Below are 26,848 nucleotides of genomic sequence, written 5' to 3'. Positions count from 1 at the left end.
GCATCTTTCTATTTGATTTCAAATTCGAAAAAATAATAATGGAAAATTATTATATAATACTAAATTAAAATAATAATTAAAATAAAACTAATTACTTTAAAACAACTTATACAGTTCGCTCCACTCCTGAAATATTCACATCTGCACATATACAAATAAAATAATAATAAAAATTATAACGGGTTAATTGAAGAACCTGAAATATTAAAAAGGGATATTCATTCTATTAATCAATCATTCTCCAAACCTAAAATAAAAAATAAAATATCAACATGATATAACTTGCATTCACTCGAGCACTCAGGGACGTTGGAAATTCTAGTAGAGAAGGTTTATGATTTGAGAGAAACAATTTATAAAACATGTGAAACAAGAAGTTGATAATTTATTGCACCACATCAGCGTCTTTATTGATATACGTACTTTACAACTTGTATGAGGACATTTCTCCGAGCTTCCTTAAAACTTACAACCTTAAACCTACGATGTTTCACTGGAAAACAAACTGTCATGTCGCGTCGTGAATAAAATTACTTTCGAAACGTGCATCCTTACTTTGTTCCTAGTTTCACGGAAATGGCAGGGGCTCATCTACCATTATCCGTGAATTTCCAAGAACCCTTTTTCCATAAAAAAAAGAGAAAGAAACAAATTAATAAGTAAAATTGAATCGATGGTAATAAGCTCTTTCACCTTTATAGTCGCCGAACAAACAATTAATTAATCTCTCTTTTTAATTCTACATTAGTAATCGTTTGAACTTTTGTTACTAACTATATCTTTTAATCTTATTATTATTCAATCGTACCATTTTTTTTTTGCCAACTTACAAGCGTTATGTACACAATTTCTTTATAATGTAAGTGTAAACCCTACGAGGTTCACGACTGTATAAAATATTAATTAAAACAGAAACCTATGACATATCTGTTCAATTCATTTCACGTTCAAGAAATTATTCATTGAATTGGCCAATTGGAAAGATCAAACGTTCACTATTATTTCTTCTGAAAAATGATCGTTATTACGATTAGACACAAATGTATGTACGAAATCACACGACAATCATCCCATCTTATGTTAATATAGAATATCGAGGATATCCTTTAAATTTATAAATAAAAGGTGCTGTACTGGACGAATTCGCCGTCGAAGGATCTGTGACCTGAAACAGTAAAAACATGACAGAAAAAAATACAAGATTAGATGAATCAAACAAAAATCTTCTGAAATTATTCTTGGTAATCACTGCATGCTGAAATATTTCTAATTATATTTTTCTAAATGAACAAATTATTCTACTGCTGGATTTTCAGGATTCTTAGGTGTGGGAAGGGATCTGAAATAATTTAAGGTTTTAATGATCATTATTAATCAGTCTTGAGTCTCTAATGAAGTATGCTGTAATTAATATGTAATTAAATAAAAGAAAAAAATGTTAATTCAAATATTATTATTTCAACTATAGCAGTTGGTAACGAATAATTAATAAAAGAAAGGGAGAAAAAAAATTACACAATAAGTCATCCCTTACAGATGGCTTCTTCCTCATCAATTATGTAAGAAGACTGAGCAGAAAGTGGGTCAGAAAAACAACCTTAAGCCTGAATTTTACCAAGAAATTGGGGACGATTGAAATTTTTAAACGGTCATCTCGGACGAAAGTAGCCTGAAAGTGTTGGCAGCAGCGAGCTGACTCGATGATGGGTACACGGATCGATGACGGAAAAGTGGAGGAAAGACGAGCGACTAAGGTAGAACTAAAAACAGGAAAGGAGTGGAAATAGGAATACGACGACGAGAGAGAGGACAGAGAAAGGGTGGTGTATGTACCATAGGCCCTCTTATACTCGTCGAGTGAAGTTTTCCACCAGTTCCACGGCTCGGCCTACTTTGCTAAGCCTCCTAACCCAGAATTACAACGTTGAAAGATCGCAAAATTTCGCTCGAATGAGAAACGTTTATGTTACACTTTCTTTCCCCCGATAGTAAACCACAGAAAGGAGGGTTGATTATCGGTTCCGACACCGTGAACAATGGCGAGGCGAGCACACTGAACTTCTAAATTAGATCCTATCGAACACACGATTTGGCTGAAGGGGAAAGCAAAGGGTCGTTCTGACGGTTTTTAAACACGAATAGGGTGAGTTTCAGTTTGTAATAGGAACTTTTATCAATACACCATTTGTGTCCCGGAGAATCATTCACAAGTTCACTGCCATAGTAATTCAAATTTAATATAATTGAGTAATTAAAAAGCAAAAAAGAAAAATTTTAAATAACAATACTGTTATCATTATAATAATTACTGTTAGGTGATATGAGATAGCTCATTAAAAATTTAAATTAGAAAATTAATGGTCAGTGGATTAAAATATAAAATTGATGGCTTATAACTTTGAATTTCGATTGTTTCAAGGAGAAATATTATAAATTTTATTATTAGTATTATTATTGGTAAACGCTCCGGGCACTCAGTCCTCTAGGAACCATTGTACCCAAAATATTATAAATTAATAATTGAAAAAGTAAGTGAAATATGATTTGACATTTTCCAGGAAGTAGTGATAAAAGTAACCAGAACGTGTAACCTATTTTTAGATGACTTATTTCGTGACCTGGCTAAGTACAAGCACTTTCCATTAGGCGGCACCCCTTACTTTCCCCATTCAACGTTAATTCCATGTGAATTCGTTTACTCTTTTTACGAGCACGACCACCTTGGTGGTGCCGTTTCCCTTTCGACCATTTCTGTTTACCCCAAGTAAAGACTTTCACGGATGAAATCTTACAATCAAATGGTTATCAAAAGAAATCGAAAGCAATTCGAGTTGATTCAAAACGATTTTGTAGATACATACAAAGTAAATAATAATGGCAATAGAAGAAAAGCCATATATTTAAGTTATGAATACGTGACATCTATAACGAGAAATGAAATGTATACAATGATGATTCAATTAAAGTTAGGCACTGAAAATTGTAAATAAAAAGACTTTTATATATTAGAAAAGTAATATCTAAAGAAATAATTTATAACTTAGAAAATGAGATGGGAAACTTATTTTTAGTTCTGTCATTGTGAGTTAAAAATAGCATAGAAAGGCATGCAATATTCATGAGGAAATTCTGGAGGTACTTAATTAAAAAGGTACCTCATTCTAGAATTCAATTGCCTTTATGAGTTTATTCCTTAATGAATTTTATTTTAATATATAAAAATTGTAGAAGTTATTAAAAGTTATCCTTTAATAATTTTAATACAGAAATGTTACTGTTTTAATTTTAATACTGAAAGTAATTTTAATAATTAAAATTCTTTTAATAATTTTAACGTAATTGAAATGTTATTGCTTCCTTTTATTGAATAAATTGCGTTTCTAAAATTTATTAAAATGATAAATGATAGCCTAATGCACATACACAATTAATAGACTTTGACAGGAGTGTATTATTAAAAGATAAAATAAGATAAATCGGCACTCACACGAAACCAAAAATGCACCTGATTAATCAGCCTCAATATTATCTTCTGACATTTGTTACAATATCTGACTAAGTGTGTGAATTATTGGCCATTTATTCACGTCACTAAAACCTTGATTTATCATTGACAAAATTTATGGATTATATGAGTGCTTTTAAAGAAGCATAAAATTTCAACATGCGCTTTTGTATAAAAAAAAGTGTTATATATGGAAAACATTACGATTTCCTTGATACAATTATTATAGATTCAGATTATTTCTAATAATACATTTTTTTATCTACCTTATCTTCCATTTCCTCCTTTGAAATGGAAAGAATCCTAAAATATGAAGGTGATTCGAATCTTAAAACATTTCCCCATAGTAAAATTACTTGGTCTGATTACATAAGTATACAAAGGGAATTTCTTGATGATATAAGCAGAATAGCCTCATCGAGGGTCTCTTAGATTATCTCGATTGTGAAACGAACTGATCACATAACGATCCAAATAGATCGTAAAATAAGAAATAGAAATATAATCTTGGGTCACGATTAACCCAAACTCCGCTGTTCAAGAGTTAAACTCGTCAGCCGACAAACAGTTTTCTCTATGCGAAACCTGTCTCAACTGTTGCTTCTCTAATTTCTGCCACAAGGAATTCCCGAATTTCATTCAAGAATCTATCAAAATAAATTTAATCTGAACTCTATATATAAAGAATATACCACAGTACACACCAGTAGTAAGTACATACCACAGATCAATTGTTTATAATTGAAATCTACTTGCTCTATCTAGTGTTTTATTAAACAGGAAGTGATTGCAGACATATTCATATTTCAATTTGTTTGATATTACAATTTCATTTTATGAAGTGAATGCCTACACTCCTATACAATGTATGACGCGGAGAAAAATTTCCTAGAAAATATTTGGAACATTTTTATGAAATAATTCCTTCGTAATATTTTTCAAATATTTTCAAACCGTAAAAGTGAATGTGACAGGAACGAATTCAATTTAATTTTATTTTCATTTTTGAAATTTTATTCTACCCATTAGAATGTTATTTCTTAATATATGAAATTTCTTTGTTTAAAAATTTGTGTGTTTACTTGGAATTAAAATTCATTTGTAAGTGGGTCACGATAGATTTTATCCTATCGCTCGAAATTAATCAATACTAATGTAATTTGAACAGAATCTTCCAATTTTCTCTATTTGAAATATTTCTTAGGTTCATTTCGGATTTCGACTAGAAAACTGTGAGATAAATTTAAGTAATAGCTGAGCAGTTTCCGTTAACAAGTCCAAAAAAAAAGTCATTTCATTATATTTATACCGGTAACAATAGCTTTCTTTCTGTAAGTAGTGCAGTTCAAAATAAATTGATGCAACTGCAGAGCACACGGTAAGCTGCATTTGCATTGAAATGAACCATTTATGCTAACCATTTACATTTCCATGGCTATCTGAGGAGAAGGATGTTTTTTACGACTACAATGGTTACTAAAATTGTTGCTACAATTATTGCAATTATTATATTCGTTCGTTTAATTGCTATTATTATAATCAAAATAATATTTTTATTTACTTAATTATTTTTTCTAACTTTTAACTTTATGTCGACAAATATACCGTAATTTTTCTTTTAAATGAATTTTCATCAAAAATTTCTTTATTATTTTGAGATACAAATAATTGGAATTGGATATCTGTTAATAGATTATGTAATTAACTGTTTGCTGTAATAAAGAACCACTGAAATTGTATTCAGATAATTGCTGAAACTTTTACGTATTTATTTTTATTATACCTTAAGCTTCAAATTGATATGACAATTAGTATTTTATAAAACTTTTATGTCATGAAATTGTATTACTATAGAATTTATATAAAATCCAATAATTTTTAATCCATCTACTTTAACAGTTAAGAATAACCATTTGAGTGGAAAACTTGCTAAATTAATTTCAGCGATTTCTAACAAGTTGTTCCAAGTTGAGTTTCCTAATTATCACGGCACAATTTCATGCATTTCGTGTCCCAGCCACTATTCATTAATTATGAATTCCAACTCGTCTAATTATTGGTGTCGAATAAAATGCCTCCAATCTTCAAAGTAACTAACTCCAAGCATGAACGTACAAATACGTGTATATTAAAAAGACTTTCCCAGAGTCTTATTCCACGAAGAAGCTTTCCGCTCGCGAATTATACGCTCCGCGAAGCATACACGCGCAATCCTCCGCAATTTTCTCCAATGAATTTATCCTCTAGAGACCAGACAATCCAGGTAAGTCTACTTCAAACGCAATTTCTTATAAATTTCTCACGAATTGTGCCTTGATTTCATTTCCTACTAATTTTTGAACCAATATAAAACCATTCATATTCTTCAATAAGCCACAAGTATGCTAGTGATGCCAGCTATTTCATTAATTAATATTTAAGAAAGAAAGAGAATAAAAATGGTAATTGGTTGCAGAATTTGAATATCAGAATAGCGAAGGGGATTCAGTCATTCAAGAAGTAGACGAGAAAATCTGCTGAGCAAAGAAGACAATGACAGAAAGCTAAGAACCAATTCGTAAGACACAAGAGGTGGGTTCGAATGTTTCGTTAGGAGAAGAGTTATTCTGAGAGACGGGCGATAAATTTAGAAGAGCGACGAAAATAAGCCGGAAAGCGAATATGGAACTACTAAGATCTTGTAATGATTTATATTACAGTCGTCTCGAACGACACAGAAGAATAACGAGCGAATTGGGTGATTTGGAATCTGATAAATTTTCGATTGATTTATTTTAGAAAATAGAAAGATGATTTTATTTTGAAAATTAATCTATCATATTTTTAATGATTTAGTATTTTATTTAGTATATTTAGTATGTTATTTAGAAATATCTAGGTACTACTATAATTTATATTGAAATAAATTTTCAAGTAATTTTATAATAAAATGTGTTCCTGATACAATCCCCTTAACAATCGAACCCGGAATCTCGCGTGCACGACAGCGAACCTGCTAATTATTTATAAACAGAGACAAATTACTCCGGGTACTTTAATAGGCAGCGGATAAAATAGTGAATTTTATTGATGGAGAGCAAAGATGAGAAGTGTATCGAGTATAATTCCCGCAGTTTCGACACTTCAGGTTATTACCGTGCTACGGTTTTATGTCTCATAGATGTTGCGCTCGTAAGAAATAAAGTTGGCCGCGGGCGTCGAGAGAAATGGAAGGTGATTCGCGTTTTGCCATAGCCACTTCAAATCGACGATAAACCTATACCATTCGACCATTCGAGTTTTATGAGTATCGCCGAAATTACACAGCTAAACAGGCAACGCACTTTAATCAAACCCGCATTTCAGTGATCTCGAAACGTGTCACCCGATCGATATTTCCCTGTTTCATCGTATTAAAAGCTTCCTGCAGTATTTTGCCTAACACTCAAACCGATTAGCGTTATCGACCAGCTTCGAATCAATTTTATCACTCGCCCATGAAATATTTCACATTCCTAGCTTTTCTGACGGTACGTTAAATATACCCTCATTTGTATCTTTTGAAAAGTATAATATCGTTATAAAATATTCATAATGTATACACAGCGTCGATTACAGTTTGCAGAATGACACGAATGGGACAACGTTGCCCTCCACGTTTATTTGCTTAGTGTCAACGAGTGTATCAATCTGATGATCAATAATTAATGATTCAGTTTGCTCACTTAATTTTGTTCAACCTCGCAGAAACTGATTAGTCATACAGTCAATGATTAGATAAAAAAATTACAATACTTCAGGTAATTTTCAATTTTCAATTTCTAAACAAGGAATAATGAAGGTAACAGAGAATGTATTAAATAAAAAATAAAATTACAAGAACCACAAATCCCATGAAATATAAGGCAATGTTAGTGTTATTAAACATCACAGAACACTTTGCACTTGTCTTATTTTTTTTTTTCACACTAGTCAAATTTTTATTTTATGTTGTTTTTCATTTCTTTCATCATTCATTTTTACATTCAGAGTGCTGCATAGAAATAGAGAAATATACTACTTGTAGAGTGTTTTCGTTTCTAACGAAAAGTTCCTCATGAAGTGTGAAAACGTTGCTTCTTTTCGTATTTTCGAGCGTCGGAATTATAAACATTAAAACAAGCATTGTGTGATTTTTACAAAATTCCTGCTGCAGAAAAGAATACACGTAACGTAATCTTTTGTGTAGAGCAGGGAGAATATTGCACAGCATCACTGAAGTTGCGTTTTCTAAAACAAACGTTTTACTTTTTATGGTTTATTTTTACTGCAACCATGGGGGGCATTTGCTGAATGAAGCTACAATAACAAACGGTTCTCGCGGATGTTTCATTGCATGCTTCTACTGAAAAGCAACCAGATTTCCTTTGAATATACGTTTTGATGATTTCTTGCTTTTGTCATCCTCTGTTTCGCGCAAAATACGCGATTGTTCGAAGAAAATCATTGTAATGTATGTTTAAAAATCGTAAAACAATTTCTGATGAAATAAAAACAGTTTAATAATACTAACATTGTTTTCAACAGATTTGTAATTTTACATTTTATTTCACACATTTGTTAATGTCTGTGTTTTTAAGGTCTTTGAATAGGGTGGGTCACATTTATATAATTTTACAACTTCAGAATTTCAAAATTTCGGAACTTTAGTAATATATTTTAGAATCTTAGAATTTTAAAATCTTTTTTGGAAAGGCCCACCCTGATCCCTCTGCAGTTACGCCAATAAAAATAAAGAAAAATCATTGCAATTCCGAAAAATAATAATATAAAATCTTAAACTGAGGGTATTAAAATAAAAAACTAAAGTGGATTTTAGAAAATCACTGCAAAATAGACAGATGTTCTTTTTAGTAATAAAACCAAAGAGCAGAGTCACGGAATGGGAGTACGTAAAGAAGATTAATTATTATCCTTATACTTTCCATCTCCTTTTATTTACTTTACGTTCATTAATCTTCCAGTTCTATTCGTGTAGAATAAAGTCTTTCACTTTATAAAATAATAAAATAAAAATTGGCTCATCCTCTGTGAAATCAAATCTATCTTTAATTTAAAAGAACACCCCCATACCTCGCTCTACGTCCTAGATACGTTCTGGAAAAGTTTGCCGTAAAGCGAAAAGCCGTATAACGAATCAATTATTTTGATACAAACCCATAGAAATTCAATTGGATCTGTTTCAATTTTTTATAAAATAATATACTTTTTACTCCATAAAGCATTTTATCCTTTTTATTTCCTATAAAAATACTTACATAAAAATAAAAGTACAGCATCTTTTTTGGCCGTATAACGAAACATTGTGAGCCGTAAATCGAAAAAGGGCCATAATTAAAAAAGGCTTTTATAGCGAAATGCCGTATAAAGAGCGGCCGTATAGAGAGGTATAGATGTATTCTGTAATGATACCTTTTGAGAGAGAACATTTCACCAGTTTTTTCATGGAAATGTGATGTCATATCAATGTTATTCTATTTCCAATCAAGTATATTGTTCGATTTCTATTGACCTTTGTTTTCGTCTATTTTTGAGGTACTTTTGTTCATTAAAATTATGATATTTCTTTACTAATCATAGATTTATATTTCTTTTTATATATCCTATTTTATTCTGCTCCGTTGATTTTCAAATCACAATCTGATCATTATCATTGACAAAAATTAGGCACTCAAATTTTTAAATAGAAGGTTTTCATATATTAGAAGTATAATATAAAAATATAAAAATGTAACATTAGATATAGATTACAGGCTCTGCTGTAAGAGTTAAAAGAATAATATGGAACCTAGAACATGGAAAGAATACTAACCACTATGTTGACCAAAGTTAGACAACGAATTCATAACATGGGAAACTTATGTCTTCCACTCACGTTAGAGCACCGACATGAGAATGCATAAATAAAAGTGGACAGTGGAGAGAAAAGAAAACGAAACTCATTTTTCAGGTAATTTATCGATATTGTTCGTAAGCTAGCCAGGATATTGGGCGTAGAAATATCACGAGTCCATTGCTGGTCAGTTGTTAACGCAGTAATAACTGTCGCCAGCAGAGAAATCACGGTTTATGTTACGATCAAAATGTAACCAGCGGGTGGTATTTGGCATTTAATACGATGTAAATGATGAAATACACAGAGGGGGTGGGACCCTCGATTCGATCATATGAAACAATTCTCCTAAATCATCCACTACAAGAAATGAATATTTCATACAAAAATTATGTTTCATTAAATAAGACTATCCTATTCTTCAATAAAACTACCTTGTTTCTTCATTCAAATTTCGAATAAGACTCGTATAAACTGAATTATAAATTATTCCAGCATTTAAACAATAGCAGAGGGGTTTAAAAATCGTTGGTTCGCGTTTAAAAAAGAACGGCAAATCTTTCCCTTGCTGTCACGTAACAAAGCTTACAACCAAATCTTGGCTGTCTTACCATTTCCTGTGACAAATTTCCCCCGGAGAGCTAAAAATAACGACATCGCGCCCCTAAAACGTTGGCTTGCAACGTGATACCAGAGATTCAGTTTTCTCCGTGCTTGGAAATGGAACTGAAATGCAAAGATCGTTTGGTGAATTTTCAGAGAATGACAAAACCAACGATAGAAAATGCTGAAATATTTAATAATCGGGTGAAACACTTCCATAAAAAAAGGATTTGAAGTTGAAAATTGAAAGCGACGTAATAATAATGGGGTGTAATTAAAAGATTTCCGAGCATAATACGAAGCCCTTGAAAACATTTCATAAACAAGAAAATCGAGTTGGAGCCGTCATCGTGGAAATAACTCGAGAGAGATTAAAGTGGCGAGGATTTCGTGTCGGTGCTCCAGGCGTCTATTTATTTCACCTTCTTTCGTTTTCTTTTTCCTCTCTCATAACTCGATCTTTCTTCGACGACTTCGATGACCGTTTTATTAAGCAGAGAGGATGTCAAAGGAGAAAGACAGTGACTTCCGGTCACTGAAATAACTTTTGAACTATCAAAGAGTACTATGGAACAATGATCAGAATTTAATGAACACTAATTAGAAATTTAAAAAAAGGCTATTCTGAAACGAGAACAAAGCTGTCGAACAAAAGATCAAGAACATTTTCACATTTCTCCCCACTATACGCAGAAATGTAGCACGAAACAATGTTGTAATGAACCAGAAAAGGTTGAAACTTATTCGCGAGAAAAAGGTCCACAGCAGAGAGAAGATAATCCGCAAAAAAGTGGATACCTTTTTTCTTCTTCTGTTACGACCTTCTCCTGAAAAGTCCAAGCATCTAGCGAACAGTACTTCCAAAATTAGTACCATTCTCCCTCGGTTTCATCCCTCTTCACCACGGCTTATTATCTAGCCGTGGATTCAAAAGTAGAATTGCAGAGGTTGACCTGGTATCTGAAAATGTTCCTTCATCGTGCCGTCCATAAGAATCGACACTGCTGCTTTCGTATTCTGCTCATCCCACTCGATCAATCACAAATGTTTGATAAAAGAGTAACGATATTGCTTCCTCAACTGTATTTCATTTTCGTTCTCTCGTCGAGCGTGAATGATATATGGCAAGTGGTCATTTTCAAGGGTCCAAAGAAATCGATTTAGGGTACGGAAATCAAACAATTATTATGTATTCATAGTATGCGAAAGTGGACAATAAATCATTTCAACCATAACATTTTATGTTAGCTATTTGCTATCATAAAATAATTCAAAATAAATGACAATAATTCAAATGTCTTCGTCCATAGATGTACCTTTTAAATTAGGTTTCTCTGTGGACGAATCAGATTACAGATAGAAGCCAATATGACGTCAAACTAATCTCAAAAGCTGAAACTTGCATTTTTGAATTCTTCTAGTTAAATATTATCAAAATATATAAAACAAAATGAATAATATAGTGTGGTCCAAAAATAAATTTCCACCCAACACAAAAAAATATTAAATTTGATTTTATAACGAGTTTAATTAATAATTGGAGCCTGGTAGTATCAAGGGCCTAATAATCATTCTACAATATTTTAAGATATTAATTAAAAAACAAAATTAATACAGTCATAAAATAATAAATAGAATGAAATATCAAATAATATTCCTGATCAACTGACCATGTTCTAAACATATTTAAGTACTTTCCATCGTCACATAAAGTACAAAAACAGGAACTCTAGAGTAATGGTTTTACGTTACTATTTGACCTAATTAACTTGTAAACAAGACAGGGCAACAACTGTACTTCCTTAGGGATCTCATCAATATCTAGTGGAAGTATCCTGTTTAACGCCAAACCATCAGCAACCCCATCAATCTCCCACGAATACGTCAATGAAAAAGTTGGCTGTATTGATTTTGACCGAACAGTTCGAGAAAATCTCATTAAAAGCGAGATGAGATCGAGCACACCTTCCATCCACGAAGATTAATCTCGACAAATGTAAAGATATAGAATTCTACAGCTGACACTAAATGTTCCTTCATGCTCGACATTAGTTTACAACATAAGGTTTCCTTAGAATTTTTCAAATACAATTAATAAAATAGTACAGCACTTAGAATTTGATTTGAACGATGGACTGCTGTAATTTAATTTGATCAAATATTTAAAACGCTATTAGACCTTAGAGAATTGGTCTATTACACCGTTTGGTGATTAAGAAAGTGAACTATGTTTTCAGTGAAAATCCGGTTACGAAGTTTAATTGGTTATTTTACGCTTGTTGCGATTTGTAGAGACATTTGTAGCCGGGTCTATTAAGGGTGGCTGCTTTGGAAACAGAATGGATGCAACGACCAGGTATTTCACGTAGGATTTCAACCAGAGTAATGAATGAATCTGTTTCCAGGATAATAAATTACTCTAGTTACTGAATTAGACAATTTTTTTAATCCAATGTGCAGCCATCATTTATTAAAACAAAATTCTAATTTAAATTAAATTGCTTTACTACCACCGACACAATATTTTAAATAAAAAATAAACAATTTATTTTAAGCTCTGTTAAGAAAAATCATCAGAAATTCCAACTTGGAATTCTTTCGTTACGAAGTAATACACGGCGAGAAATTGATCGTGGAAGGAATTTGTCTTCCCGTCCAGTAGATACTTTAACTTGGGAAAGTCAATCGAACGATTCGTTCAATTCCAGAGAAAGGGAAATACCGGAGAAACAATTTGATCCCACGTTTGAATTACAAATTGCACGAACTGTATCCGAGAAAGGATTTCCAGAGCTAAACGGATTTTCGTTGGTGTTTTAAAACAATCACGTTTCAATTTGCACATTTTCACCGTAATCTGATCTTAAGTGTCTACTCTCATCCTGATTTATGGTACAGCGCCGTTTTCCTTTTACCATCTAACCGAACACGATCTGATTTCCGATCATTTTCCAACAGAGTTTCCTTTTCCTACGGTAACATTGGAAAATACTTATTTTTTTGTTTTTTTTTATACAGTATCGATTGCCTGGCTCTTTAGCAACAAATTTTCGTTTAAATTTCGATTATGTTGATGAGGATCCGAAACCTTCTTTCACTTTAATGTTGATTTTATTTCCACAGAGGCGTGTTCTGCTATCAGTATGCGGAACATGCTTCATCTCTGCTTCAGTTATGTTAATCGAGTCAGCAAATTTTGAGAATTCCCTCCTTTTTCGGGAAAGTTATACATCGCATAACACGATTGCCTGGGCTCTAATGAAAAAACTTTCGAATTCCTTAAACCATCTCATTTCATATAGTTCGTGTACTACTAAACATCATAACTTTTTATAGGGAAAAATATGATTTGGGATGTGGTTCCACTACTGCAGAAATGGATTAAAATTTCTAAGGGCACCTTGATTAGTAAGCTTGAGTCTAAAATTGAAATTTATTCTAAATGCAATTTGGAAAAAGAGCAATAACAAACAAATTTAATTCAATATTTTTGGACATAATAAATTAAAGACTTATGACGGAGCTCCATTCACGACCCGCTGGAGGACAATATGTGACAAAAGTATGAGTTATTATACTAATTCTGATTGGTAACTATTGACAACAGCACATCAAAGTGCAAAATAATCTTCGAAATGGGAAATACGGGAGTCGAAAGGGTTAAATATAATATTTAGAACATCCCCAAAAATATCCGATTTCTAAAAAAAGCTTCCCTTCTGAAATTGCCTTATAATGCGAACGGTATTTGCCAAAAAAGTAGAGAAATGTACCGGGGTATCATCAAGAAACGTTTACCTCTACCCCATTTCCCTGCGAATTTCATCCCCTACGCAAGACCCATTTACCCTTTTCTCATCGTACAAAACCTCCGGGAGCAGTTCGGTCGGATGTGCACGCTTTTGTAATTTATGTTCCTACCTATTCCTCGACCACCAGACATCCGAGTTTCCACGATGTAAGTTATATCGTACACGGTTATCAGTAAGAATGAAGATTGTGAACGTAGCAAGTTGCGCGGATAAACGAAGAAAAAGGGAAGAAAGCAACGTTTGCGTTTATTCCACCGGCGAATGAAACAAAGCTTCGGTGCTTTGCCGACCCCCAATGGCCACCCTGGAGCTTCTGATGTTCCCTACCTCTTGTACAGGGAATTCTGTGATTGATGTTAAACAACCGCGAAGACATTTCGAAGAATGAACAAAGTGAAACAGAGAAATTACATCTGTACAAAATGTTAACACCTTGGGTGCACCAGTAGAAACTGATAAGACACGTTGTGACATAATTTTTGTTTAATAAAAAATTAAATAATTCGATCGCTGACATCCTCATTTCCTTAAATTGATCATAGGTTCAGCCAATATTCATGTACCAGTAATTGGAAAAACATCAAAGGTAAATTAAACTCGCATCAGAGGCAGTTCAAAAATGTCATATTTATTTATTATCGTCAGGATGATCAAAGTTGATAATTTCAACGTTTCACGCACAGATGATGCAGGAGTTTAAGAGATGAGTTGGAAAATGTGGGAAATTGCAGCGAAACGAGAAGCATAATTTACAGAAGGTAAAGAGCGAAGCTAGGATAACGCAGATGTTCCTACGAGTACAGCCTTGATGGCTTTGCATTTTCGATTTGACAATCTACGCCTGCAGCGACACAAGTAGCGCCTGAAGAAGCGAAGAAAGAAAGACATGTTTTCAAAGCCTCTCAGCTCGTCCATGATACAAAAGAATTTTTCTTTTGGAAGGTGACGAGGAGTAAAGGTAAAAAGGAGTTGTAAGAAAGTACGCTAGCGCATCTTGAGGAAATATCTCTAGTTGGATGTTCATTTTTGACATAATTTTAGAAGTTCAGAAAGTTTTACTTTTGGATTTTTAGCATTATAGGACCTTAAGATCTTAGAAATTCAGAATTATAGAATTTTGGAATTCTGAAATGTTCTCTAAATTTTAAAATTTGGAATATTTTTAAATAAAATAACTTACACAAACTGTCTCAAAGGATACCCTTTTAAATATAAAACCACGTGTCAAAGAAAAAAAAAATTGATTAACTTTTTAGAAAAAATTCTAAATGATACAAATTCTTTTCAACCCCCTAAATAAGCTTCACCCATTGATCGATCGCCTTAGGGTTGAATAAGCCTCGTTTTAATTACACGATTTTAAAGAGAAGGAAAATCTCGCTGTATTTAAAGGAAAAAATGTTCAACGGACATGATTTATAATACCTTTTACTTAGATTTTAAAAAGGAAGAAGGAAGAACGAACTTTTGTAGGATAGTTTAACTAATTCTTCTGGCAAAAGGAAATTTCGTATCACAGATAAAAATGTTTATCTTAGTGAGCTTTAATTGCTCTCTAGATAATTAACCTTGGCCACGTAATTAGAAATCTTCAGCAGTATTACTCAACTTTCAACCGCTACTTTTTAATCAAAATAATTTACGGTACGTCTCAAACGTTTCTTGTTCTCACAATAAAAATAAAAATATTAATTATAAATAAAATGACTCACCTAAAGGATGTCACCAGTACTGGCAGCTCTCGTAGTTTTCGTCAATGGTCCCAGTTGCCTGTTTTGATCGGGCCGAGGTCTACAGTAAATGATTTTTCGAAATGCTTTTCGAAAACTGTCGCTCAGGAAAGCGTAGAGGATAGGATTGACACAGCTGTTGGTGTATGCCAAAATGTGACTGGCTATTTGCACCATTATCGTCGCTGATGTCAATGGATACACGTTTAGTGACTTTGTTACCAGGATTACCTGTTGCAAAAAAAGAAACAACAAAATAACTTTAATTTATAAAGTAACAGAGGAAGGATTCCCTTATTTTTAAGCTGAAAATAAAATAACAATCATTAGAATCTATGCATTTTTTTAACAAGAAACGAGTATATTTATTCTCCGTACTCGAGGTCAAATGTGTGATTGATCTGCAACCAGTTTCCGCTAGCATTTGTCTTCTCTATTGTATCACAATATTTCGATTTCCTGTTGTGTTCAATACACGACCAACGCAGTTTCAAAGAATAGTATTTCAAAGAGAAAACTCAATAAACGTGGCAGGCAAACCGGATATTCTGCAGCGTCGTGAGAAATGCAACACTCATGATGGAATCACAGACAAAACGAATAGAAAATGACGATCTGCTGTGTTCCATTTTTTCCTTGACACAAAAGAGTGACAAACATACTAATCTGTATCACTGAAACATTGCTGCGTGGATCAACATATTTTTGCAACTCAGTGGAAGAAACTTCGTAACAAAGCAAAATTAAAAATTTGACTTTTAAAATATTTTTAAAAATTTCAAATAAAATTGATTTAAAAAAAAACTCGAATCTTTTTAAGCAAAGCATTTAAGATTTAATTATGTTGGGAATAGAGCTGAAAAGAGATGTTTTGACGTCTGGTGGTGATAACGATTAAAAATGAACAGCAGGTCGATAAATCTCATTCCTATATCCCCCATTATTCACGAAACACCCCCCGTATTACCGAATTTCACCCTATAATTTCCTTTTGCAATTTATCTTCCATCTCCATTAACACGAATAGCATACCAGTTAATTACATTCAGCTCGTATCGGTCGTAAATTTTTCCTATCGTTAGTCTCCCCCGAAACGTTCTGCGAAACACACGAATGCTATTCAATCCCCTGTCATCATTCTCGATCGACACCACCTTGATTTATATGATGCTACAAGAACCGTGATTTTCTGTTCGACAAATTATTCAACACCCTTTGCCGCTCCAAGAAACCCGTCAAATTTATTTCATCTTCTATGACCCAAATTTCAATATCTGAGCCAGGGTGAGCCTGGATCCCCTGAATATCTGGACTGGCCTCTCCCAAAAATGTGGACATTTGCTATTTTTATATTTTAAGATTGCAAAATTCAAGAACTTCCAAATTTTCGATTTCTTGCGTTTCAGAATTCCAAAATTACAAATCTCCAGTTTCAAAATCGTAAAATTCAGAAGTTTTAAAATTTCTAAGGGAACTTGTCCTACTTCAGAAGAAGATCCAAGTAACGTCAATGGTTATAACAGAGGATAGTAAAATAACTGAAAGTTACAAAGTTACAACAGAAATTTGATGTGGTAATTTAAAGTTGCAAGAGCACAAAGAGGGTTAATATATCTTCTTGCGTTACGTTTTAAGGGGTTGAAAGTTTTAACTTAAAAATTTCAATTGCCCAAATTTGAATTTAAGCATCATTAATCATTTTACACTCCTATCATTACATAAAATTAATTTAACCCTTTCTTTTAATAAAGAAACTCCATTTGCTATTTTTAAAAGCTTTGGCTAGAAAATTTCACGGTTGCAGGGTTTTGAGTTTTATCACGCATGTTAACGTGTGTCAGATCGTTCGTCGCGATACTAACCTGTATAGGGCACCAACAAAAGGCGAAAACGCCAACTACGACGAGCACCAGCCTCGTAACTCGTCTTCTTCCGCGTCGACTCTCGGCGCTGACGCGTTCCCCGCGCCATAGCCTGACGAGCATGCAAATGTAAAAGAAGCATATCAGCATCAGTGGCAGCAGGTAACTCAGCAGGAAGAACGACATTTGGAAGATAGGCCAATTATACTGTGGCAGAATTCGACAAGCCGTTAGGTTCTCCGATGACGAATCGTCCACGTCCTGAAACTAAAACAATCCTACATATAACAAGATAATCCATATAATTAATAACATTACAATTAACACGTTAATCGCCATTAATGGAAAAAATTGTTCGTGTCTCCAGGACCTTTTCTTTTTATATTAGAAAATTTGAATTTGTTCTTTGAATTGATTTAAAAAATATATTTTGTTAATTTTGAAAATTATCTTTGATGTACAATATACATATGTACTACTGTAGTAAATTTGTACCTCAACCTTTGGACAACGGACCATTTTTCAGTGTAAAAATGCATGTGCACTTTATAATTACCTCACCTTTTTAAATGGAAAATTAAATTTTTTCCTGCAAGAACCTTTGTCCAGTTGTAATTAAAAATGATATGAATTATCTTATGCAAGGAAACAGTTGTTATCTATAATTTTCTTTTTCCTAATAAATTATTCATAAAACGTATTTAATCTTCTAGCATAATATTTTATTGTGCTTTTTATAGAAATAAACTGGGAAATTTCTTCCAAGTGAAAGAATATCTCCAGCTGCAATTCTGCAGAATTAGTCTAATTGTTGGGTCGTTCGCGTATCATCGGATTTATGGCTGAATCGTCCATAGAATTCCTTTTGCTAATGCTTGAATTAAACCGAAGCGTATATCCAAGGGATTTACAAAACGCGCAATGTTATTTGCAATTCTATACCGTGTCAAATGCCACGTGTTACACGAACGAAACTAAAATACAGTGAGGCTATAGCGATAGAACGATCTCATCGTGTTAAGGACGGTTATTTGTGCCATTTCCGTTAGCGGAATCGTGGAAAATCGCATAATGCAGGACAATGAGTTCAGAACATCGAGATATTCAACGGAACTACAATCGTTATTACAGAGATTGCTATGTGTATCGCGATCTACACATTTCAGAAATATTGCCATCAATTACCCTTTGATCTGCCCATTTAAATTAGAAAATTGCTAAATTTTGGATTCCGTTCCAATTTCATGGCTGACTATTGTGCCAGTCAACATATTAATTACAAAATAATTTAATTTTATATTTCAGTTTATATTATTAACCCTTGAACAGGGGAGCCTGGATCCATCGTGATCTAAAATTACATAACATATGCACTTGGAGCTCTCTCCATGGTCCGCCATTCGAGGATTAATATAATAACGAAGCTATTAATTTGTGGCACGAGTCATTACGGTCATGAGTGGTAGTAGTAATTAGTGACTCTTACAATAGCCAATCTGTTAATTTGTAATAGGAAATAAGGCAAAGATAACGAGAAAATCAAGTGATTTATAAATCATCCCCATTATAGTAACCCATAAAATACCGGAAACAAAAGCATGTTACGGTTTCAAATTTGCAACATTATAGCGAACGTTCTAGTAGAGCGATTACGTTGCCCAGTTGACTGCGTTCATTTCATCCGAAAGTAATTACAGTGAGAACACTCATTGGGGAATAACAGGATAGATGACATCGGTGAAATTTTCCTTCGAACCACTTAAATTTTCTAGCATCATTACTGGAATACTAATTGGGAAAGGTTTATTTAACTTTTTATCTTTTAATTGATCATTTTTACCATTTTCTCAACTGTCTATTAAACACGCCTATCAAATAACAAAAACAATCATTTCTATTATCTGTATCCAGTCAAATAATAAAAAAAGATATCCTATTTTTTTAAATTCATAGTTCGCGTGAAAAAGTGAGTTAAACGTAGAACTTCATGGAATTTAGATAATCCAATTGTTAATCATTTTATGGCACCAAAATCCCCTCGTTGATCGTATCGGTAATATCGATAACGAATAACTGGATTGAAGGAGTGAATCAAAAAGACTATCACCGGTGCTGGAGAGAATATTTCGCGTTCGTACAGTTTGGCCGCGGCAAACCGAATCTGCGTGCCAATGAAAAAAGAAAAAACTGACGGAAATATCCTATCTGAAATATCGAATCCAATTCCACTGGTCGATAACAGAAAGGAATTAGTCTGGGAGATTAATATACGCACTATAAAATGGTTCTGGTTCGAACTGGCAATGACAAATAATGATGGCATAAATTTAGACAGAATTAACTGATTTAATATCGTGTGGATCATCAATAACCAATGGTAATTTAATTTTCAAGCCAAATGGAGAAAGTTTTTAATTCTTAACGCAATGATGCTCGCATATTTTATGGAATTAATGACTTTTGTAATTTTATATTTATATAAAAGAAATTACTGAGAAAATTATGTGAAAATTATAATATTTAAAATTAAGAATCAAGATTATAATATTTCACATAACAAGGTGTTAAGATTCAGTGTCACGAAATGTTAAGTTAGAAAAAAAATACTAACCCTTGAATCTAATATTAATCTAAAATATTTAAATAGAAAGAGTGTAATATAATGGAAGAATAATTTCTAAAGGAACAGTGTAAAATTTAAAAAGCGAGAATAATATAAAATACGGAATTAAATTAAAATTGAAGCTCTCTCCAGGGTCCGTCGTTCGAGAGTTAAAACGTATAATGCATATTTACATAACACGTGTGTTAGGAAAAAAATTCATGCAGGGCATAGCAATTATGTATACATAAGTGGGTTACCTCGCCATGAACAACCAGGGCAGGCGTGGATATTGCAAAAATCATCGCCCATGCGATGCAAATCGCGAGGATCGCGTGATTTTCAGTTCTCCATGACATTGAGGTAATAGGATGAACCACCGCCAAGTACCTGTAACAAAGAAAAGCAAATTGTCAATAAAAACAAAAAAGAAATTAATATTTATTTTTTAGAAACCATCAAAAATCTTGAATTATTAAAACTGCCTAAAATTATATATCATGTGTAACGTTCTGTCTAATTATTGTGTATTTTCAAAATATCTCGCGAATCATATGCTAAATGAAATGAATAGAGCATCATTGATGCTAACTGATTTGGATAAACGCCAATGAATTGAATAATGCAGATTGCCAGGGACTCGCGATTAACCTAGTTGTTAATTGCAATTTCGTGACGGGAGAACTATGCCATAGGTGAACGGGTACGTATAATTTGTTAACGAATGTCATTATTCGCGCAAAATACCCAGAATGTATAATCAACGAAGAGATATTATGATAATATGATATTAATCTCATTTCCAAATGTGGTTAACTATGATGAAACTATCTTACAATACCAGCTACAGAACCTATTTTTCATTATTTATTAACTTATTAATATGTTCAAATATTTTAAGTGAAAATGTTGAACTTGTAAAATATTTCCACAATGAGTGTTATAAATGATAATAAAAAAACAATAAAATAAAAGGTGAGAAAATTGCTTGAAGAAAGTTCTTATAAGGAATAAAAGTGGCTGTGTAGCAGATTTCGAAGGAAAATCAAGATTCTTTTGCACGTGCAACACAAAGCACGTGATTCCACAGTCTAAATTACTGCACACCATACGGTATCTGGAAACGTAACCGGAAATACTGCTGATATCTATGAGGCAAGAATAGATTACATCCTTGCATGTTACGTAGCGAATCGAATTTTGTTATGCAATCTCTTCCTTCGGACATCTGCATTAGCATACGATTAACATATCATTGTGATTTATGTATTCTGTCAAGTTCAAACAACTTAAATCATTGTCTTGCTTCTATGAATTGAATTAAAAAATCAATTTTTAACGTCTATAATAATGATAGCCAAATTTTAATGCAATCGGTTAACATGCTATCTCAAATTTGCTGTTCGTAAAATCACAAAGTGTGACACGATTTCATGACATAAAAATATCATAAAATGGCACTTATGGCACATTAAATTGAAGCTTCAAATTTCACGAAAATGACCACGTTAACATTTTATGAATACACTTAATACAAAATGGCTGATTGCTAGTTATAGCAAACAATGAGCAATTTCGAGACATAGAAAATCTCACACTATTTGATTCCATAAAGTACCATAAAATGGCTCTTATAGAATATCAATTTAAAGTTTAAAGATTGGTGAAAATAACTATGTAAAACGTTTCATAAATATTCTTAATACAAATTGAATGGCTCCTTGTTGAAATCAAACATTGTGCATATCAAAATCTGTTCCAAAATAGTAATGGTCCTTTATCAAAAAATTCCCTTATATTCCTGAATTTATTATTAAAAAATAAAACTCACCTGTCAAGGCTCATCAGAACCAAGGTATAAACGCTGGCATAGGCAGTGACGATGATAAGGTACTGAACGATCTTGCACCAAACGTTTCCAAATGGCCAAAATGGTAACACAAAATCGGTCGCGGTGAACGGAATACAAAAAATGACGAACAACAGATCGGCCACCGCCAGATTGATGATTAAAATGTTCGTTGTCGATCTCATACCGGGATTAGCAGCAACCACGATCACCACTAAAGAATTCCCAACGAGTCCAACTATACCGATCATGCCAAAAAATATCGGTACCACCACTTCGACGATTCTCTCCACTTGTTGACGATTGAAATTGAACTCGGAATCCTCGTCGGTTTCGTACGATTCGTTGTCGTACATCGAGTGCGAAGTATTCGTGAAATTAGTGATAATTTTCTCCAAGTGCATCTCCATCTCTTGAAGCATCCTGTATCTTCAAAGCTTCAAAGTTCAATTACAACAGATCTTCTGATCAAATCTATGGATACATTTCAAATGTTCTTCATCCTTTTTGATTACTTGAAGAATTTCAATAATTACACCTTCTTCTGTGTATGATAAATTGTCAGCATTTCTTATTTACATAATTCACTTCGATGCTTTGTAAAAAATACAATTCGATATTGCACATCTTCTGAGACATCCAGGAATTGTTTTGCAAAATTTCGTTGATTAATTGATCTTTTATTTTCTTTTCTTCAGCTATCTGAAAATCAAACCAATTGTGATGTTAGAACTTGCTGGCAATCGTACAGTTGGAATTAAAATAAATATTCATATTCTAAATATTTCTGGTTAATTGTTTTTGCACTACTGTGTAAGTTTTAAGCAAACTTTTAACGCTCTAAGTAACATCTGGGATCTGGCCCAACCAATGATAATAAATCAAAATCAACTTCGCTTATGCAAAGGAATAGTCTGATCACTCTGAGCAACAAACTGGAAACTTAAATTATCCAGAGACACAAAGCTTAAACTCAGTCAAAACAGAGGGAATCCTTATACAGATGTAAGATTTAGCACAAACATAAAGACGGTGTACTTCTAATTTTGCGTGCATTTATGAGACTATAAGTTTTCGTCCATCTCGTTAATCGTAAATTGCTAATGAGTTTTTAATTGATGAAGTGGCGACTGATTCCCTAGGAGCTCAATTATAAGAAGCCTCGAAACAGTTTCTTACTTAACTTTTGAATAGCGAAGTCTAAAATAATATATGCTCAAACTTACAAAATATATATCAGGATAGTTAAATGTATAATTTTTAAACGAAAGAGTTTTATATATTGGAATAATAATTTTTGGAGGAATAGTGTAAAATTCGGAATGTAAAAATCATATGGAATACATGACTAAATTAAAAATTCGGGTTTCTCTATGGTCTGCTATTAGGATATTAAATTTTTTAGGACATCCTTGATTGATAAACTTTGTTCAAAAATTGAAATTTATTCTGCATAAAATTAAATAATAAAACGGCAACATTAAAGAAGGATTTCAGACAATACTATTTAACACGGTAAATGGAAGGTTTAAAACGGACCCTCTAGAAAGTAGGGGTCCCTTAATCCGCCGCTGACATCAGATAATGAAAATGTTCTTAATAAGATGAAGCTGTGCATTTGTATACTTGAAGAACACCTGGTCTCTATAAGCTTCTAATGGGATGAAATTATTCACCGTCTGTCAGATCCACATTGAATTATTTAAGACTTGACATTGAAATTGCTAAAGATGGTAGCTTATCTTAAGAATATCTTAATATTGTATACAAATTTTTTGTAATTTTAGATTTTCCTAAATTACATTTTCTTATCGAGTTACAGAAATTCTAAGAAATATCTAAGTACCCTAATTAATATATCTAACACAACAAGTACTGTAATTCATTTTCTGTAATAACATATTGTCCCTCCTTTCTATATTTCCGAGGAACTACTAATGTGATAATGAACGGCAATAAACTCAAAGAAAGAATCAGGAATCGACCCATTTTGACTGATCAAAATTCAGGTCACATCGAGAGCACGTGCGATCCCCACTTCCAAACCTTCGCTAAAAGAACTCTTTATTTAACCCTGATCCTCATTTGAGCAATTATAAACCTACTATAAAGGTATTAGAAAAAATTAGATATCCAAAATGGGCATGTTAGAACAGAATACTAAAATACCCATTAAACTCTTTCAAAATAAAATTTAAATACCCAACAAAAAAATAGAAATGATATAAACATTCTACACGTAGAATACGATTCTTTTATTCGAGATACATATTTCATTTTTCGCGTTCCATGGTAGATATAAAAAATTACGATGTCCCAGCAGCTAGGGTACTTTTATCTCACTTTCCATTGCATTTTTAAATCGATTGCAGTTGTTTCGCTGTTAAAAACTTGCAAATACGCATTCATGACCAGAAGAATTATAGATCCGTTTTTTTTATCACTATTTCCAACGCGCCTCTGATCTATAGCGTTGTTTTGAATAATAAATTTATACCCCGAGAAAAAAGGAGGTAACTATACACACAGGCATAATGTGCTACATGGACAGTGAAATAGCTTCCTCTTTCAATTTACTCCTTTATTTTCGCGTTATAAACTGTTACAACGCATCCCGGCCGTCTTCCTCAAATTTTCCTCCCTTTTCTCCCGAGAATGATTAATTGATTCAATTTTACAGCGGCAGAAGAGGATAATGTAAATTTGCAAACTCGTAACTTTCCGTTAGTCGGAACGTCCACGCTTCTTTTTCCCTAACCGTCCGATTCTACGTAAAAGGAAAGTAGAGTAGAACGCCTATTATTCGGACGTTCTTTCTTATACTTAAAAGTGTTTACTCTTTTTCTATAAGAATCAAAAGTAATTCTAAACGTGGCATGAAATTTTCAAACGAAGAATGGAAAATTCTAATTTTGGAGCGTGAAATGACGTAATTTAGAAACAGATTTTCAATCTCCCAGGAAACCCCATCACTGCACTAATTACAAATTCTAATTAGAAAACCGCGTAACCTTGTCACTACTCTCTGATGGATGTTATATTTTTGAAAATATAACATTTTCTCGCTAAGAGTGTCATTTGACACTTTCAATTTGCTATTTTCATAAATTAAAAATAATAAATGCTAAAGAATTGAAGAGTTAAACTGAAGAGTTAATTAATGACATCTTCGGACCAAAGTTAATTACAGATCAATTAACCACAATTAGAACAATTTCCCCAATATTTCTGTGATAACAATTGACGATCAATAGATCGATAATACAGTACATAACTTTTGGTTGTAGTTCGTTACACCATCTTGTCTGACCATTAATGAAATTTATGACTATCTTCATTTAATTACCTTGGCCCTCACGTGCTTATATCAACGGGTTTTAACGATCCTCCGCCCTTCCTTTTAACGGATTAAGCCTGATAAGGCGTAACTGATGCAGATAGATCGATTCATGATTGCTGGTCCAACCGCTGCTAATTGCTGCGAGTCTCGTTCGACAAATATCCTCCCGACGAACATCGCTCGACCACTTTTGTTGCCGATAACATGATAGACCGAGAACATCCAAGCGCATGTTTTTTCCACACGAAAATCGTCGCACGCTGTTTACACAATCAAATGTCGCACTTTCTTCTTCAAATAAAATTGTCAAACATCAACATTTAAATAGTTGATCGAACAAAACATCGTTCAATGTGTTGGATCAATTTTCCAGTACGAAAATTAAAAAAAAAAAAGGAACTTGTTTGATCATGGAAAGCTTTTCAGATTTTCTCGTTGAAATACAAATTTCTTCATCAAACAACAAAACTTTCTCCTGCTTCTTTTTATTGAATGCAAAAGTTTGATTTAATGAACGTGTTAAGCACGAGAAAATCAGGCTACTTGTATTCGGTCTACCACTTTTCTGGGTCACGGTTGATTCAATGTTCTTGCGTTACAAACGACAAATGTCAAAAATTGATGGAACGTTTGTAAAGTATCATGAGGACATATTTAAACCGTTTCAGTCACTTCCTTTGATTTACCATTATATTATACAAGAAAGTTTCCTCGCGTTCTGAGATACTTCTGAATCTAATTTTTGTTACAAATATAAAACTGACTAAATTATATTTTTGGAATTAGCACGTGACTGATAGAAAATATTAGAAAGATACTTTCTCGCTGAAAAAGACGATTTATTTTCGTTTGAATTTCGTGAATATCATACTGTTTTTAAATTCTGAATACCAAATTCTTCATTCATGAGAGGATTTGATTAAAACATAAATATAAACAATTGATACTAGAAAATTAAGAGTTCACACAAAATGAGTGCACGTGTTCAAACATTGACGTCAAAATTAAAAATACTGTTCTTTTAATTTCTTTTTGATAAAATTTTTAATAACACTTCACTCAAAGATGATCCACAGAAATTTACACTGGTATTTAAAAAAAAAAATATCTTTTTCTTTTGAATAATTAAATATTCAAATGGAGTACAAACAAATTTTTACATTTTTGTATTCCACTTTTGTTGAAGTAAAGTTTTTAATAATTTTTCATCGTAAATCGACGCGTTTTACGAAATATTGTATTTTGAAAATAACGAGGGAGGTACGCAACCGACGGTGGATGCGGCTCGACTGTGGGGATCGCAGAAACAGAGTTGAAGAAATATCGTCTTCGAGTTTGACTGAAACAGGGATGTAGGATTATTCCTACAGACAGGGTGCAAGTGGCATCTAGCACCCTTACACAGTTCCACACGATTTTATCGATCTGCTCTCTCGGTCGCTAAAATGGACACGCGACTGTACCTTCGTATAGTAATTTAGCTATTCTTCATAGAATAAAAATGAAAATAAAATTTTAAAGCAACATTCCATATTCTCTAAATTAAACAACTTTATACAAAATACTTGAGAAATTCATAATTCGTAACTTTCAACATAATTCAAAGAAATCGCAATAAATTATTTGAAAAATATAGGATCTGGTCTATATTAATACATTGAGATAGTAAAAAAAGATTTCAAATAATATTATTT

The 26,848-nt window shown here is 32.8% G+C and overlaps 1 protein-coding gene across 1 annotated transcript; it reads right to left on the bottom strand.

Annotated features, from left to right (window-relative positions):
* Nucleotides 1–377: 377 nt before the first annotated feature.
* Nucleotides 378–26,785, bottom strand: LOC114874365 (allatostatin-A receptor-like). Its single transcript, XM_029183565.2, has 6 exons — nucleotides 25,161–26,785; nucleotides 21,797–22,516; nucleotides 20,226–20,355; nucleotides 17,364–17,630; nucleotides 15,484–15,732; nucleotides 378–1,165 (listed from the first exon to the last, which is right to left on the bottom strand). The coding sequence occupies exons 2-5, from the start codon at nucleotides 22,234–22,236 to the stop codon at nucleotides 15,484–15,486; spliced, it is 1,086 nt and encodes a 361-aa protein (XP_029039398.1). The 5' UTR covers nucleotides 22,237–22,516; nucleotides 25,161–26,785; the 3' UTR covers nucleotides 378–1,165.
* Nucleotides 26,786–26,848: the final 63 nt, after the last annotated feature.

This window comes from Osmia bicornis, chromosome 10, assembly GCF_907164935.1.
Source record: "Osmia bicornis bicornis chromosome 10, iOsmBic2.1, whole genome shotgun sequence".
NCBI lineage: Eukaryota > Metazoa > Arthropoda > Insecta > Hymenoptera > Megachilidae > Osmia > Osmia bicornis.
Note: the sequence above shows the minus strand (reverse complement) of the source record. Positions and strands in the feature narration are given on the sequence as shown.